The 18,401-nt window shown below is 45.3% G+C and overlaps 1 protein-coding gene across 3 annotated transcripts in view; it reads left to right on the top strand.

The window, feature by feature from the left end:
- LOC119961897 (mitogen-activated protein kinase kinase kinase 20-like) overlaps positions 1–18,401 on the top strand; it is a 171,492-nt gene that overhangs the window by 37,694 nt on the left and 115,397 nt on the right. For all 3 annotated transcript variants that reach the window (XM_038789395.1, XM_038789396.1, XM_038789397.1), the window contains exon 8: positions 2,645–2,731. In XM_038789395.1, the coding sequence (XP_038645323.1) occupies positions 2,645–2,731 (87 nt within the window). The remainder of the gene's footprint in view (positions 1–2,644; positions 2,732–18,401) is intronic.

Genomic DNA, 18,401 nt, shown 5'->3' with positions numbered 1-18,401 from the left:
TCTGTCAAAACCATTCATGATTTTGAAGACCTCATCTCATAACTTTCCCTCTTCTGAAGAGAACAACACCAGCTCCTTCAGTCTCTCCACATGACAAAAGATCTTTATCCCTGGTACCATTCTGGTAAATCTGTCCTGCACCTTCCTAAAGTGTAATGCTCATAATTTAGCACAATACTCTCGCTGAGACCTAATTTATAATGGTGTAGCAGAACTTGTTTACTTTTTTACTCTCTTCTTCTGTTGCTAATGCAAAAGATCCTTTCTTAACAGTCTTCTTGTCACAGGCCATCAGTTGCATGGAGGTTTGGTAACAGATAAAGGACTGAGTTTTCAAGACATCTTTGAGATCCAACGTCAGAATGAAATGGAGTTAACCAGCCTACACTTGCTGGCAGTGCAACCAGTGGCATTAATCTTCTGGGAGGCAGTCTCCTAATTAATTACCTCCACATTTGCTGTCCTCCTAAGGAAGGTGGACAGGCTCTTGATGATGCCCTCGCAGTCAGAGAGCCCACAGCTCTGAAGCCTCTGCAGCACTGCTGAGAGAGGAGGCACACTCCTCGACCTACAATGCATGAGTAAATCAACAGGATCTAGTCCGATAGTTCTGTTGGGGTAAAGGGGAAACTCCTCCACTCCTAGGGCTAGGCCATGATTACGTCCTTTGGAGCTGTATGCGCTTGATAGACATGAAGCTTCTGACTCGGATCACCCCACCACCACCACAAGCTTCTGCAGGGTGATGCCTTTGTGGAACAGGTGATTAATCCTGTTTCCAACCTGGTTGGAATTTTAAAGTGAGAAACTTTCAGTTGTGCAGACTTCTGGCCAGTCTAGTTTTGGGAACTGAACCTTGGAGGATGCCAAACAGCAAATTCAACAGAATTCTCTCAGTGCTTAACGGGTTAAATTACGGCACAAGGTTGCATGAACTTGGCTTATATTCCCCTGATTTTTAAAAGTTTGAGGGGGGACCTAATCAAGGGCATTAGAGAGTGATAAACTGATTCAATAAGGCAGAAACATTTCTTTAATGCAAGAGTCCAGAACAAGAGGGAATATTTGTAATATTCATTCTTTAAGCAGTGGAATGCAATAACACTTTTACACACAGAGGCAAGGAGGAATTGGGAATTTGTTCCCCCAAAGAAGCTGTGGGTTCCAGGACAGTGGGAGCTTTCAGGTTTGAGATTGAAAGATTTTTGTTCCGTATGTGTGTCAGAATATGGAACAAAGTAGTTGAATGGAGGTGAGCTACAGGTGGGTCATAATCTAGATCAAATCAGGTAGCAAAGCAGGTTCTTGTTTAAGTGTTTCCAAGAATTACCAGGCCCGTTTAACATTGAACCTGTGGTGGGAATCAGTGAAAATTCTCATGACAGAGTCATGAGGCTATGGAATTTAATTCCAGGATCAGGGGTTAAGCTAGAAACCAAGGGTTCGATTTTCTGGCCTCCTAGTGACGTATTTCTTGATGGAGGGAGGCAGCCCACCATTGGCCAACGGCGGGATCTACTGGCCCCACCGCTGTCAGTGGGATTTATTATTGAAACCACCCCATGCTACCGGGAATCCGGGCGGTGGAGGGGCACCATTGCCGGCACCGGAAGGTCCCACTGGCATGAACAGGCAGAATATCTCTCCCCAAGTCATCATTCAAGATTGGTTGGATAGGAGATGAATATATGGCAGAACCAGATGGGAAAGTGTGAATAAGACAATTGGCTTATGTGGAGGATAAATGTTGATGAGACTTCTTGTGTTAAAAGGCCTATTTCCATATTTTAGCTTCTATGGCTTTGTAGTATCATCCTTGACATTCTTGAAAATACATTCTATTGGTCAGGCTAGTCTGATTTCTGTGCAGTCCTTCCATAGTGGGATAGTATTTTCGAAATTTTGACCTGTACAATTCATGTAAATTGTTATCTTTGTCTTCAGGATGCAGTGAAAAATATAGTTTGTTTATGTTTAGTTTCTTAACCAAAGAGCCTAGACTTGAATTCCAGGGCTTGCTGATACCAAAAAACGAGATTTTTTAGCTACCACACCCCCGTATTCATCTGGCACAGTTGAAAACTGTCACAATTGTGGAATACCACAGGAAATGGCCATTTGGCCTTTTTGAAAAGCATTCCAGTTATCCTCATATGCCCCACTCTTTTCCCACTAAAGTTCAGTTTTTATTTAAATTCTTGGAAGGAATTATTAAATTCCCTTTCAAAAGCTCCGACTGAATCTGTTTCCATCATCCTTTAGGCAGTACATTCCATTTCAAGTGCAGTAAGCTCAATACACTGACACGGTCTTCTGGTGTATATATAGGAATTGTAGTCCGTTTCGCTTCTGTGATGTGTCATTACACATCTGTGAGTGGTATCCGTGTATCAGTGATGATCCCTTGTTGTTCCTTCGAGACAAGGTGACCATGTTCAACGTCTGGCTTGTTTGCGAGGGTATATAGGTGACTGCTGAGGCCGATCTGTGCCTTGATGGTCCTTTCTTGTATACAATATCTATAAATGACATTCATTAGTAATCTCCTTAGCAGAAGCCTGGAAAAAATGTAGCAATATTCTGCTTTTTCTAGAATTTGTCAGAGGGATTGACTGAATGTTGAAAGGTACACTCTGTTTTCCAGGTTCTTTGGGAAATGCTGACAAGAGAGATCCCATTTAAAGGCCTTGAAGGCTTACAAGTGGCCTGGCTAGTAGTGGAGAAAAATGAGGTACTTGGTATATTTTTATCAATATAGTATGAAAAGGCTTGCTTTTATATTTTTCTCTGACTGTGTTTGACATTTCTATTGAAACAGTATGTAGATTTAAAATTTTGTGATAACATTTCTATACCTTCAGTAAACACACACACATCAATATCATGCCAAAGCAATTATTTATGGGCTAATAATCCAGAGAAAATGACAGTATTAGAATCTGAATTCAGTAATGAATTACAAAACTTTTCTGAATGAAAATGTTGGATTGCTGTAAAAATCCAACTGGTTCACTGTCCTTGCCAAGTCTGGCTTGTTTATGACTTCAGTTCCTCAACAAAGCAGTTAACTACCCAATGTTTTTGTATTATGAGAAGTTTATAAAGATAAAAGTTCCCTGCCCTTGTATATCAATGAAAAATGCCTTGAATAATGAGAATAACACTGGGCAGACCATATTAGAGCAACGTAGGCAGGGAATTATTCTTCGGTGATCACTGGCGCAAACACCGGAGTGGTCTACGCCGGCATCAACAGGCTTCCTGGCCCAGCGATTCAGCGGCCCTCAGGGGGCCAGCACGGCACAGGCTCGGAGAATCCCGGCCCCTGTTTCTGGTCATGGGTTCTGTGGGTTCTTGGATGGCTGATGAGTCCGATCCTAGAGCCTTATCTTCGAATTCATACTTGGCAGGTGTTTTTTGGAAGTTGGAATTGGTCCTTGGATTCTAGATTGCTCGTATTCCTTTCTCGGGCTCCTTTTCTGGACCTCCTCTTGCTGTCGGGTATCTTCGAAGAATTGTGTCCCTTCAATCAGAAGGTTCCTCCAATTAGGTCTCTTCTAAGCAAGTCTCCCAGGAATTGACATTGATGTTGCACTTCTTGAGGTAAACCTTCAGGGTATCTTTGAAAGCTTTCTTGTGCTTCTCTTGTTGGGAAGTCTTCCTTGAGCTGGGCAAAGAAGATTTGCTTTACCAGAGGGGACTCTGACATGACTGGCCCAGCGGAGCTGGTTTTGGATGATCAAGGCCTCGATGTTGGTACTTTTGGCAGCTTCAAGGACACCGATGTTAGTATCCCTGTCCTCCCAGCTAATGGTGAGAATGTGCCTCCATAGTGTGTGTACGTAGTCCAAGTTTATGAGTCCTAGAGAAGAGTTGGAAAGGCGACCGTCTTGTACTCGAGGATCTTGGTGTCAGCACGGTGATTGACTGACCACAAAGGTGCAACCTAGACATTGAATTAGGACATGACAATAATAATAATCTTTATTAGTGTCACAGGTAGGCTTACATTATCACTGTAATGAGGTTACTGTGAAAATCCCCTAGTTGCCACACTACGGCGCCTGTGCGGGTACACTGAGGGAGAATTCAGAATGTCCAATTCACCTAACAAGCACGTCTTTGTGAATTTCTCAACCGCGTTCAACCCAGATAATTTACAAAGTCATCATCATTAACATCTGGAGGTTGGCGCCTGATCAATCTCCCTGTAATAGATGTGTCTGTGTATGACAGTATTAGTAACAGTGACTACTAAATAGTTCCTGTGGAGATCAGATTGAGGACACCCTTCCATTGTGACATACATTGCTACCATCATGTTAAGTGAAATAAATTGAGCATCCAGCATCTTATAACTAGGCATCTTCAGGACCATTGCTAACAGTAGAATTGTATTGCACCACGAACTGTAACCTTGTGCCCAGCATATCCATCAAATCATCAAGTCAGATGACCAACCTTTGATTAACATGATGCACGGCTGTACCTAAAAATGAGGTGCCAGCCTGGTGGTATTACAACATATGCATACTAAACTGTAGAAACACCATCTCATTAGAGAGAAATAATCAATCCCACAACCAATGGATCAGGTCAAAGCTCTATCACCCTGCCGTATTAGTTGTGAATAGTGGCGGATATTAAGCAATGAGCAGGAGCCTCCATCAACATACTCATCCACAGCAATGGAAGAGTCCAGCACATGATTCAATTGTGCCGACCAAGTGCCATCTCCAACCATCTGCAGCCAAAAATGTCAAATAGTTGATCCTTCTGGATCTCTTCCTGAAGTCCCCACCGTCAGAAACACTATTCCGGCCATTTGGTTCCTTCCTGGTGACATCAAGAAATGACTGAATGTACTGGATACACAAAGAGCATGGGACCCGCAAAGGAGCCTCGCTCCTAGCTGAGTGGCTTTTCATCCGTGTCTAGCACCAGCGAGAGCTAGTAAAACTGAAGGCACTCTGGTCAGAGGGAAAGTCTCTAGTTGCTGGAGTCCCACCTGGCTCGCAGAAAGGTGCCAATGGTTATTGTAGGCCAATCATCTCAGCCCGAGGACATTGTTGCTGGAGTTTCTGATGGCAGCTAGGTTCAACTATTTTTAGCTGCTTCATCAATGGCCTTTCTTTCGTAGCAGTGTTTGAAATAGGGCTCTCAGCTGATGAGCAGTCTTCCGCTCCGCTCACAATTCCTCAGACAATTAAATGGTCCAAGCCCATTTGCAGAAACACCTGAACAACATCCAGGCTTGAGCTGATAATTGGCATGTGACAATTGTGCCAAACAAGTGCCATCTCCAAGATGAGAAAGTCCAACCACCTCTACTTGATATTCAGTATTGCTGAGTGGCCCATTACCAACATTTCAGGTCTGAAACATTAACTCTTCTTTTTCTCGACGGATGCTGATACCTGCTGCAGATTTCCATCTTTTTCCTTATTTATTATTAAAAATGTAATAAGACATTTATGTAGAACATTACATCTGTAAGTGCCTAGATCTGCTTTCTAGGTAGGATTACTGCATTAAAGAAAAATCGCTATGGAAGACGTGTGTATGTTTTGAAATTTGGGATTCAAAGGATGAATCAAACACTAATGATTAACCAAAAAGATTGCATTTAAATGGATGTGCCATTTTCAAAAAGGTTTTCTGATAAATCTCACAGGCTCCCTGCTGATATTTAGAAAGGCAGACATTGTACTGCACTTGTAAGAATGGAGCTGTTTTTGTTTGTGTACAATAACTGCCATGTTATAACAATAAATGGGGTTTAACTCCCATTTGACATGAATTTTAAAAATCTCTCTTTTTAAAAAAAAAGAAACTGTATAACATGTGCCCAGAATTTTGAAAGCCTCTGTTCTACATTTGCAACTTCTCCAACATCACTGTCTCCTTTTTATTTAAAAAACATTTACTGTTTTACTGCCAATTTTTCCTAATAACATGATTTGTTGTGAAACGTTGCCTGAATGCAGTACTGGTTTGTCTGTTAAGCCTCATTGACATTCGGAAGTTGAGGTAATACAGCAGGAAATCCAATATATTGTAATTCTCCCCCACTATTTGAAATCACATTGGAAATGTGGCAACGGTAGCACAGTGGTTAGCACTATTGCTTTGCAGCACCAGGGACCCGGGTTCGATTCCCGGCTTGGGTCACTGTCTGTGCATAGTCTGCACGTTCACCACGTGTCTGCGTGGGTTTCCTCCGGGTTGTCCGGTTTCCTCCCACAATCCAAAGATGTACTCTAAATTTCCCTGAAATGTCCAAAAGTTAGGTGGGGTTACAGGGATAGGGTAGGAGGCTTGGGCTTCGGTAGGGTGCTCTTTCGGGGGCGGTGCAGACTTGATGGGCCGAATGTCCTTGAAGCAGCATGAAGTTGGTCTTGTGTGTTTTGGTAACTTCTATGTTGACAAAATTGAATTAGGTCTCTCCTTATGCACATTAATATCAGGTTTTCATCCTTACACATTTTGCTGCATATCTAGCAGAGGTTGAATTGCATAAATAACATTTATGGGGAACTGACAGCAGTGCCTATTTCATAAAGTGGAACTCCTTACAATGAAAATGTATATTTTCCTTTTGTTTCAACAGGGAGTTATTTTATCTTTTTAATATATTTAAAATGCCCAATTCTTTTTTTTAATTAAGAGGCAATATGGCGTAGCCAATCCACCAACACTGTACATCTTTGGGTTGTGGGGGCTGGACCCACGCAGATACTAGGAGAATGTGCAAACTCCTCACAGAAAGTGACCCAGGGCTGGGATCGAGCCCAGGTCCTCAGCACATGAGGCAGCAGGGCTAACCACTGCGCCACTGTACCATCCTAGGGAGTTTTATCTTTGAGTTTGCTGCAAAGAGAAAAGTTATGGGGCTGCCCAAATTCATGAGAGGTTATATGAGGGATGTTGCTCATACAATCTTAAGATGGAGAACTGAAGCCCGCATAAATACCCATTGCTGACGGCACAATAGATTGTATGGTGCTTCAGCAGCAGGAATAAATTCTCTGATATATATAACACCCCTCCCCCTTTACTACTTTAGTGCAATGACAACTGCTTAATATTTTTACAACAGACCCACTTATGCATTGTCTCTGTACACATATATACATAATAAAACAATCTCTCAGGTGGACGTCTATTCCTTTTAAGCTATATTGAATGTTCTAAAACCTGGCTACTAGAGACCTTTGAAGCGTTCATCCTTTTCTTCAGTAGTATTACTTCCTGGGAAGTCACTCCAGTGTTCATCTCTGTAAGTATTGGGAAGTCTTCAGAAACAAAATCTGAACTTGCGCCTGCATCTGGCCTCTGTTCCGAAGTATCGCTGTCTACATTGTCCAGGGGGTATACATCCTGAGAAGTTTCTTTGATTTCACTTTGTGATGCTAGTAGCAGGAGTAGGCCATCTGGCCCCTCGAGCCTGCTCCGCCATTCAATGAGGTCATGGCTGATCTTTTGTGGACTCAGCTCCACTTTCCGGCCCGAACGCCATAACCCTTAATCCCTTTATTCTTCAAAAAAACTATCTATCTTTACCTTAAAAACATTTAATGAAGGAGCCTCAACTGCTTCACTGGGCAAGGAATTCCATAGATTCACAACCCTTTGGGTGAAGAAGTTCCTCCTAAACTCAGTCCTAAATCTACTTCCCCTTATTTTGAGGCTATGCCCCCTAGTTCTGCTTTCACCCGCCAGTGGAAACAACCTGCCCACATCTATCCTATCTATTCCCTTCATAATTGTAAATGTTTCGACTGGACGGTGTAGGATATTGGACCTGTCTTAGCTAGGATCATAGCACATACCCATTTTTCGTTGGTGCTGTAGCTTCTGGCTAACATTCAATCTCCTTGAATACTTTTTAGAGTTCTGTTCTCTCCTGGCAATCTATGCTTGTTGTCGTTTGATGATCTCTGAAATATCAGGTGGCAATAACAAATCAAACTCTTCGCAGTTTCCTCCTGAACAGCAGCATTGATGGTGAACTGTTATTGCTTGTGCGGTGTTCCGATAAGACATTAAGAATTTGTTTACTCTTTCTGCCAATGCATCTTGGTCCTTCGATGCTTTGATGAAATGTTTCAGTGATTGAGCAAAACGGTCAGCCAACTTATTTGTAACAGGATGGTATGGATCTAACTTTGTGCTGTATATCATTCTCTCTTAAATTATCCTCAAACGCATTTGAAGTGAACAGAGTACCATTGTCACTTAATACCTACCTTGGTGTACCAAATTGTCTGAATGGTTTGTTCGGCCATCGTGGATTTCATAATAATGACTGCTGGTCATTTAGAGTGTGCATCCACAATCACTAGGAACATGCGACCCTCCACAGTACCAGCTTAGTCTATGTGTATTTGTTGCCATGGCTTTGTCGGACATTCCCATGGATGTAATGGTTTCAGTAGTGGAGTGTTTCTTAGTTTTTCACAGGACTGACATTTCCCTACTTTCTTCGATTTGATCATCAAAAATACCTGTACTAGTTCCTCAATCTTCACCACACCAGGATGTCCCTCATGAGGTTGGTCAAAGACTTTACTATGCAAACGCAAACAAATAATCACTCAGATTCCCATAATAAAACTCCATTGTGAACTGTCATCTCAGTCTTCATGTGATGGAGGGCTTGAGGTCTAATTTTTACAATGAACATCTGACATTGTTCCTTTTTGGACCATGTCCATCACCTTCCCCATCACTGGATCTGTTCTTGTATACTTCTATTAAGATGAAGTACGTTATCCACGAGTGAGAAATACAGGATGTTAACAAAATGTTCTTCAGGTTCTTGTTTGACTTGTATCGGCAATCTTGACAAAGCATCAGCATTTCCATGTTGCTCTGACTTCTCATATTGGATGTTGTAAGTATGTGCCAACAATATCAAAGACCATCTTTGTAACCTACTAGCTGCTAAAGAAAGAATACCTTTATACAGCCCAAAGATTGATGTCAAGGGTTGATGATCCATAAGAAGAGTAAAATGACATCTATAAATATAGTGGTGGAACCTTCTTCCCCAGGAAATATGCTCAAAGCCTCTTTTTCTGGCTAGTGCAAATTGTTTCAGCGGTAGTAAGAGTTTGTGAAGCAAATGCTATCAGTCATTCCCTTCCTGAAGGCATGAGAGACAATTGCACCAACCCAATCGGGTGACATATTGTAAGCAAATTGTAATTTCAGCTTGGTATTATACTGCACCAACAGCTCTGACTTCTGTAAGGCATATTTTACCTCATTGCATACACTTTCACATTCTCCTTACCAGTACCATCCCTGTTTGGCACATATATTGTGTAAAGGCTTCAATCGTGTAGCTAAATTGGGCACAAATTCACCATAATAATTGATCAGTCCTAAAAATGATCTTAGTTGTGTCACATTCTTAGGGCATGGTGCTTCGAAGATTGCTGTCATCATCTTTGGCTTCTTGTGTAAATCATCTGTATCAATGACGTGGCTCAGGAAATTTATGGATGCCTTGAAAATGTCGGACTTTTTCTTTTTAACTCTGAAATTATGGTTTTTTAGACATTTCAGTTCTTCAAGTGTTCCTTGTTCACTCGAACCAGTGATAAGACTGTCATCTAAATAACATTGCACCCCATTCATAATTTGATCAATGGACCTGTGGAAATATGAAGGAGCAGATGTTATTCCAAAAGGAAGTTTTCTATAATGAGACAGACCTTTGTGTGTCACTATAATGAGTAGTGGCTGTGATTTTGTAGGCACATTAATTTGTAAATACACCTGTGATAAATCAATTTTACTGAATTTATATCTTCCAAACATTCTAGCAAATCAGTGGCAGTGGATAGTGATCTGCGCACAATACCAGGTTAATTACTGTGAAACTATTCATTTAAAATATTTTAAATCTCCACATATTCTCACTGAGCTATCGCATTTCAGTACAGGAACTATTGGTGTTGCCCAATCACTTGTAGCAACTGGTTCAATGACTCCTGTTTGGAGCAGCCTTTCTAGTTCTTTGACTTTTGGCCTGATAGTGTATAGTACAGTTCTAGCTTTGGGACAATTTGGTGTACTGTTTGGCTTGATTTTTAATTACACTTCAGCTCTGATCATGGAGCTGAGTGAATCTTCAAACACCTTCTCATATTTTTCTAGATGTTGCTGTACGCTGTTCTTGGACTCCACTAATTGATTTTATTGCTCCCCAGTTGAGTTTAAGCTTTCTCAGCTATGCTCTACCAAATAAAACAGGAACATTTCTACAGACAATGTGAAGAGCAACTCTTCCGTCTGTCCATTTGCTTCTACTTTCACTACTTTCACCATAAAGCATCCTTTTAATGGTACAGCCTCTTCTGTGTTCGTCCTCAGGATTGCGTTTGATAGTTTTACGGGCAGATGCTTTTGGATTATAAGTTTTCTCTGGTACTAATGATACAGCTGTGCCTGTATCCACCACCATCTTAATTTGATGCCCATCAAGTTTTGGAATTGCCAGAAATGTTGCTAATTGCCCTGCACCAACAAGATGCCTGGCTTCAGCTCCTGTAGTTGCTCAGGTATGCTGTCTTCTGAGTGGCCTTGAAATTCGTCTGCTGATTTGTATACACAACTAGTCTGTTCAGATGTATTTTTTTCTTGCACGACTTTGGTGTAAGTGAGGTTTTCTGAGCACAGCATGCCTTGGCAATATGCTCTTTTTTGCCACAGTTTTTGCACTTATTTCCTCTCGTGGTTAGCACTGTTGCTTCGCAGTGCCAGGACCCCAGTGGCTTGGGTCACTGACTGTGTGGAGTCTGCACGTTCTTCCTGTGTCTCTGTAGGTTTCCTCTGGACGCTCCAGTTTCCTCCCACAAGTCTCGAAAGACGTGCTTGTTAGGTGAATTGCACATTCTGAATTCTCCCCCTATGTACCCGAACAGGTGCCGGTATGTAGCGACTAGGGATTTTCACAGTAACTTCATTGCAGTGTTAATGTAAGCCTACTTGTGACACTAATAAAGATTATTATTATTACTCCAGCATTCCCCCAATAAGAGTCCAACCTGTGTACATCATTGACATGGCTGTCCCTTTGCAGCCTTGCTTTTTGTGGTATCCATTTTGTGTATCTTCACTCCAGCCCCTAGCTGTGAAACTTTCTTCTGTTGTTAACTCCATAATGTGGCAACTTCCACAGCAGCTTTGAGAGTTAAATCGCTTACAATAAGCAACTTCCTCTGAATAGTTTCACTGCGGAGTCCACAAACTAGGCAATCACGTAGAATGTCTTTGTATTGCACCAAACTTGCAGCATTCTGCTATCCTTCTTAAAGTCACACAAATTGTAAAATGCTTTCACCTACTGACTATGGCAATGAATCAAAACCCTCCTGTAACTAACAATGGGCTGGGTGAGAAAAGCCTTTCTAAAATCTTCATTTGTTTGATATAGGAGTTTCCTCCCGGTTTTGCAGGATGAACTGAGTTTTATAGCGGCATAAAAGTTGCAAACTTTAGGTCTTCCGGTGTTTGATATAATTGGAATTTTTCCTCAAAAGACTTCCATGTCTCACAGTCTTCAGCAATTACATCCATGGTGCCTGTTTTTCTCGCCATTCCAGATCCCGGCTCCTAGAATCCATACTTCAAACCACTTCCTCCCTTCCAATTCTTTTAGATGTACGACACAAGTGATCCCCTCATCCACGGTGTAGCTTTGAATTTTTCCTTTTTTGCCTAACTGTGATTTGAGTTTTCCCCGAGTAGTGGCCTGTACAGAGTCGGAAGTTTGAGTCCTCACTCCTGCAGCCCGTTTAACGTCGCCACGTGTGCGGTGTCTGCAACCCAAACTCTACCCCTTCAACAGTGAGCAAGTTTTCAAACTATTTTACTCACTGTTGTAGTTTTTTTTTTTTACCCTTAGCATTGGCGGCTTGCTTTGCCCGACATGAGAAAGGGCTTGCTCCTGAGAATACATCTCCGCTCTCGACACCATCTCCACCGATTTTGTCGATTATTTTTTTTTTGTTATATCTTTGAGTTTGCCGCAAAGATGAAAGGTATGGAGCTGCCCATACCCTGCATTCTTTTTTTAATAAATATTTTTATTCTCCTTTTTCAGTTTCATCATATTTACAACAACAAATCATTAACAATAACAACAAATACAATGGCAATCCCCGAGCCAACGATCCCCTCACCCCACCCATACTCAAACAGTTCCCAAAATTTTGAAAACAAAACACGAATGAAAAAGAATCATCATTAATTTATACATTCCCAACCCCTCCCCCAATGTTCGATGTCATACAATTTGTGAAAATGCTTGATAAACAAGGCCCATGAATTATAGAACCCTTCCATCCCCCCCCAACTTGAAGTATACTTTCTTGAGTGTTAGGAACGGCAGCAGGTCCCACACCACGCCGAAGCACAGGGCGGAGAAGCCAACCTCCACCCCAACAGAATCTGCCTTCGGGCAATCAGCGAAACGAAGGCTAAGACATCTGCCTCCGCACCCACTTCCAACCCCGGCCGATCCGACATTACTGATATGGCTTCCAGGGGATCTGATTCTAGTCTCACATGCATCACCCTTAAGATTACCCTAAAGACCTCGCTCTAATACCCCTCCAGTTTTGGGCAGAACCAAAACATATGAACATGATTTGCATCCCCCCCCCCCCCCACAGCATTCACAAACATCTTCCACCCCTTCAAAAAGTCACCTCATCCTCGCCCTTGTGAGGTGCGACCAAAACACTACCTTCGACTGTATTAGCCTCAACTTCGCGCACAAAGTTGGCGCATTTATCCTCCAAAGCACCTCACGCCACAACCCCTCCTCCATGCCCTCCCCCAACTCTTCCTCCCACTTTGCCGTAATCCCATCCAGTGATACCTTACCTTCTCCCAGAATAACCCCATGAATCACTGACACCACCCCTTTCTCCAATCCCCCCGCCGTCAATATCTCTTCAAACACTGTGGGGGCTGGTGTAATCGGAAATCTCTGTACCTCCTTCCTTGCAACACTCTGCAATGTTGCAAACACAACGCGAGGTTCATTAAGGATTTTGCTCCTATATTCTAAGATGAAGAACTGAAGTCCATGCAAACACTCACTGCTGACATCACTACAAGTGACGTTTGTCATGTGAGAGTCTCTTTAAGAAAAGTGTGTTTCATCAAATGGCTGCAGTGATGTCAGAGTGTGGATGGAGCTGGAATGTGATTCTGTCCTTTACTTTTTTTTTGAGCTGGGAGCTGCAGTGTGTCTTAGTTTCGCTTTAAGTTGGAGAGCTGCATTCAAACAAGCAGCTGTATATCTCTCTCTCTCTCGAAAGAATGTCTCCAGATCACTTGATGACTTCAAAGTAATACCTGTTTCTGCAAGGAATGCAAACCTAGTCTTTGTTAAAAAAGGTTTTTTTGTGCATGTTTAACACACCCTTTGGGCGCTACTGCTTCTTAAGAATGCCATTTGGCATAATTTCGGTGTCTGACATTTTCCATCATGCCATGGAGCACACAGTTCATAGAATCATAGAATTTACAGTGCAGAAGGCAGCCATTTGGCCCATCGAGTCTGCACGGCCCTTACAAAGAGCTCCCTACTGAAGCCTACATATCTACCCTACCCTATCCCCGTAGCCCAGTAACCCCCACTTAACATTTTTTGGACACTATAAGGGCAATTTAGCATGGCCAATCCACCTAACTCTCACCTCTTTCGACCGTTGAGGGGTTACCAGGCATCCGGGTTTATATCAACGATATAATAATCTGTGGGTTCACAGGCGACGAGCATGACAGAAGGCTTCTCCGAGTCATACCACAGATTTAAAAAATGGCCTCAAGCTTAAGAAAACAAAATGTCAAATTGGGGTTGACAGCATCACCTTCTTGGGGGACAGGCTCTTGGCACACGGTATGCAGCCGGATTATGACAAGATAAAGGCCATTTTGACAGTGCCGCGTCCCAGAGATTAAAAGAAGGCATCCTACGGATACCGGGGATGATCACCTTTGTCGGCAAGTTCATTCCCAACTTGGCCTCTAAAACCTCTTGTTGACCACAGTGCCAGTTCTAGCGTTTTTTTGATCTGGCAAAAAAGACCAAAATTTTGACCGATGCATCTAAAGATGGCCAAGGAGAGGTGTTACTGCAGCAGAGTGCAGACAGCAGCTGGCTGCCTGTGGCATATGCATCCAGAGCAATGTCCAAGACGGAGCGCAGAGATACGCAAATTGAAAAAGAATGCCTCGGGTTAGTCACAGGTTTGGACAAGTTCCATGATTATATCTATGGTTTCTTTTTTTTTTAAATAAACAATTTTATTGAGGTAGCTTTTGGCTTTGTAAACAGTTACAGACATCAACAGAAAGAAAGCAAAAAAGGCAAAAATGTGCAAACATCCATATACTTTCAATACTTCAATCGTAACATACTGCACAAGCCCGCTCCTCTCCCACCCTGCTGACGCTCACACCTCCGCATAGAAGTCAATAAATGGTTGCCACCTCCGGGCGAACCCCTGTACAGATCCCCTCAAGGTGAACTTAATTTTTTCCATACCCAGGAAACTCGACATGTCCACAAGCCACAACTCAGTCTTCGGGGGCTTTGAGTCCCTCCACGCCAATAGTATTCGTCGCCGGGCTATCGGGGAAGCAAAGGCCAAAACATCGGCCTCTTTCTCCCCCTGGACTCCCGGGTCTTCCGAAACCCCAAAAATTGCCGCCCCTGGACTCATCACCACCCTTGCTTTTAGCACCCTGGACATGATCCCCGCAAATCCCTCCCAGTACCCCCTCAGCTTAGGGCATGCCCAAAACATGTGAACGTGGTTCGCTGGTCCTCCCGCGCACCTAGCGCATTTGTCCTCTATCCCAAAGAATTTGCTCATCCGAGCCACCGTTATATGGGCCCGGTGAACGACCTTAAATTGAATCAGCCCGAGCCTAGCACATGTCGCGGTCGAATTTACCCTACTCAGGGCCTCTGCCCACAGCCCGTCCTCCATTTCCCCGCCTAGCTCCTCCTCCCATTTAAGTTTCAGTTCCTCTGTCTGGGACCCTTCCTCCCTCATGAGCACCTTATAAATACCCGAGACCCTCCCCTCCCCTTCTTCCCCCCTAAAGACTATTCTGTCCAGGATCCCCATTTGCGGGAGGCGTGGGAAAGATGGGACCTGTCTACGAACAAAGTCCCGCAACTGTAGGTACCTAAAATAATTTCCCCTTACCAACCCAAATTTCTCCTCCAAGCTCCTCAAACTCGCAAAGCTCCCTTCCAGGAACATATCACCCACCCTTCCCACCCCCGCCCGCCGCTATACTCTGAACCCCCCATCCATACTCCTGGGGGCAAACCGATGGTTGTCGCAGATTGGCGCCCAGACAGACGCCCCCATCTCCCCTACATGCCTCCTCCACTGGCCCCATATCCGCAGGGATGCCACCACTACCGGGCTGGTGGTGTACTTGGCCAGCGGCAGCGGTAGAGGAGCTGCCAAGCTGGAGCCCCTGCACGAAGCCGCCTCCACCCGCTCCCAAATAGACCCCGTACCCACCATCCACTTCCTTATCATAGTGATGTTGGCCGCCCAGTAATAATTAATCAGACTCGACAAAGCCAGCCCTCCCTCGCTGTGGTTCCTCTCCAACATCGCCTTCTTCACCCGCGGGGATTTTCCCACCCAGACAAAGCTCATGATCATCCTGTTAACTCTTTTGAAGAAGGACTGTGGAATAAAGATCGGGAGGCACTGAAAAACAAACAGAAATCTAGGGAGGATTGTCATCTTTACAGTCTGCACCCTCCCTGCCAGCGACAGCGGGAGTGCATGCCATCTCCGAAACTCTCCCTTCATTTGCTCCACCACCCTGGCCAAATTTAACTTGTGCAGCCTGCCCCAGTCTCGTGCCACCTGGATTCCCAAATACCAGAAATTTTCCTCAACCAGCCTAAACGGTAGCCCTCTCAATCTGTTCTCCTGGCCCCTTGCCTGTACCACAAACATTTCACTCTTGGCCGTATTTAATTTGTATGCTGAGAACTGGCCGAACTTCCTCAACATTCCCAGTATACTTCCCATCCCGGCCACTGGGTCCGACACGTACAGGAGCAGGTCGTCTGCATAAAGAGAGACCCTATGTTCTACCCCGCCCCTCACCATCCCCTTCCATCCCTCTGCGGCTCTCAGCGCAATCGCCAGCGGCTCTATGGCCAGCGCAAACAGCAGCGGGGAGAGCGGGCAGCCCTGTCTGGTCCCTCGGTACAACCCAAAGTACTCCGACACTTCTCTGTTAGTCCTGACGCTGGCCCTCGGGGCCTGATATAATAATTTGATCCAACCCACCAATCCCTCCCCGAACCCAAACCGTCCGAGCACCTCCCATACATAGTCCCACTCCACCCGGTCAAAGACGTTCTCGGCGTCCATTGCCACCACTACCTCCACCTCCCTACCCGCCGGGGGCATCATTATCACATTAAGTAATCTTCTCAGGTTGGCCGCCAGCTGCCTACCTTTCACGAACCCAGTTTGGTCCTCCCCAATCACCTCCGGTACGCAGTCCTCCATTCTAACCGCCAGTACCTTTGCCAGGAGCTTGGCATCAACATTAATCAGGGCGATTGGCCTGTAGGACCCGCACGCCTCCGGGTCTTTACCCCGCTTCAATATCAGTGATATAGTGGCTTGCGACATTGTCGGCGGCAGGGTCCCTCTGTCCCTTGCCTCATTGAAAACCCTCGCCAAGACTGGGCCCACCAGCTCAGAAAACTTCCTATAGAACTGTACCAGGTGTCCATCCGGCCCCGGGGCTTTCCCCGACTGTATGGCCTTTAGGCCCCCCAATACCTCCTCCACTCTAATCGGGGACCCCAGCTCTTCCACTCCTCCCCCCCCCCCCCCCCCCCCCCCCCCCCCCCAACTGTTGGGAATGTTAACCCGTCCAGAAACCTTTTCATCTCCTCCGGTTCTTCCGGCGGCTCCGAAGTATACAGCTTGCGATAGAAGTCTCGGAATATCTTATTCAATCCTGCCGGGTCCTCCACTTTGCACCCCTCCCCATCCCTCACTCTACCTATTTCCCTGGCTGCCTCCCTCCTCCTGAGTTGCTGCGCTAACAGTCTGCTAGCCTTTTCCCCATGCTCGTACACCTCGCCCCTCGCCTTCCTAAGCTGTTCCACGGCCCTACTCGTGGATAGTGCCCCCAGTTCCGCCTGTAGTCTCTGCCTCTCCCTGAGTAAAACCTCCCCCGGGGACTCCGCGTGCTCTTCATCTATCCGACCAATTTCCCTGACCAATCTATCCATCTCTGCCCTGTCTGCCTTGGCTCTGTGGGCCCCAATTGAAATCAGCTCCCCCCATACTACTGCCTTTAGCCCCTCCCACAGGGTCGCCGCTGAGACCTCCCCCGTGTCATTCACCTGCAAGTAATTTTGCATACACCTCCGAAGCCTCTCGCAGATCCCCACCTCCGACAGCAGTCCCACGTCTAGCCTCCATTGTGGGTGTTGGTAGCTCGCCCTCACGATCTGCAGGTCTACCCAGTGCGGGGCATGGTCTGAGATAGTAATTGCCGAATATTCCATGTTCTTTACCTCCCCTATACAATCCCTGCTTAGTACGAAGAAATCTATCCTAGAATATGCTTTATGGACGTGCGAGTAAAACGAGTAGCCCCTTCCTGTCGGCTGTCTGGCCCTCCAGGGGTCCACTGCCCCCATTTGCTCCATAAACCCTTTCAGCTCCCTTGCCATTGCTGGGAGTCTACCCGTTCTGGGACACGACCGATCCAAAGCTGGGTCAAGGACATGTTAAAGTCCCCCCCCCCCCCCATTATTAGCCTGCGAGAATTCAGGTCTGGGATCTTCCCCAGCACTCTTTTAATGAAGTCCACGTCATCCCAGTTCGGGGCATATATATTCACCAGCACCACTCTTCTCCCCTCCAGTCTGCCCCGTACCATCAGGTATCTGCCCCCCCTGTCTGTGGATATGCCCTCCGCCTCAAATTGCACGCGCTTGTTGATCATGATTGCCACCCCCCTGGACTTCGAGTCCAAGTCCGAGTGGAAGACCTGGCTAATCCAGCCCTTCCTTAGCCTGGTCTGGTCAGACACTTTCAGATGTGTCTCCTGCAACATAATTACGTCCGCCCTCAGGGCCCGCAAGTGCGCGAACACCCGCGCCCTCTTAACCGTTCCATTCAGTCCCTTGACGTTCCAGGTGATCAGCCTGATCGGGGGGGCACAACCCACCCCTCCCACCACGCCGGTCAGCCATAGCCTTTCTCGGGCCGGCCCCAGCCCGTGCGTCGCACCATTCCTGGCCCGCCCTTTGGCTGCCTCCACCCTCAACCTCCTTTCCAGTGCCTATTTCAAGTTCCTCCCAC

The sequence above is a fragment of the Scyliorhinus canicula genome, chromosome 2 (assembly GCF_902713615.1).
Source record: "Scyliorhinus canicula chromosome 2, sScyCan1.1, whole genome shotgun sequence".
NCBI lineage: Eukaryota > Metazoa > Chordata > Chondrichthyes > Carcharhiniformes > Scyliorhinidae > Scyliorhinus > Scyliorhinus canicula.
The sequence above is the reverse complement of the archived record's forward strand: the minus strand, read 5'-3'. Positions and strand labels throughout refer to the sequence as shown.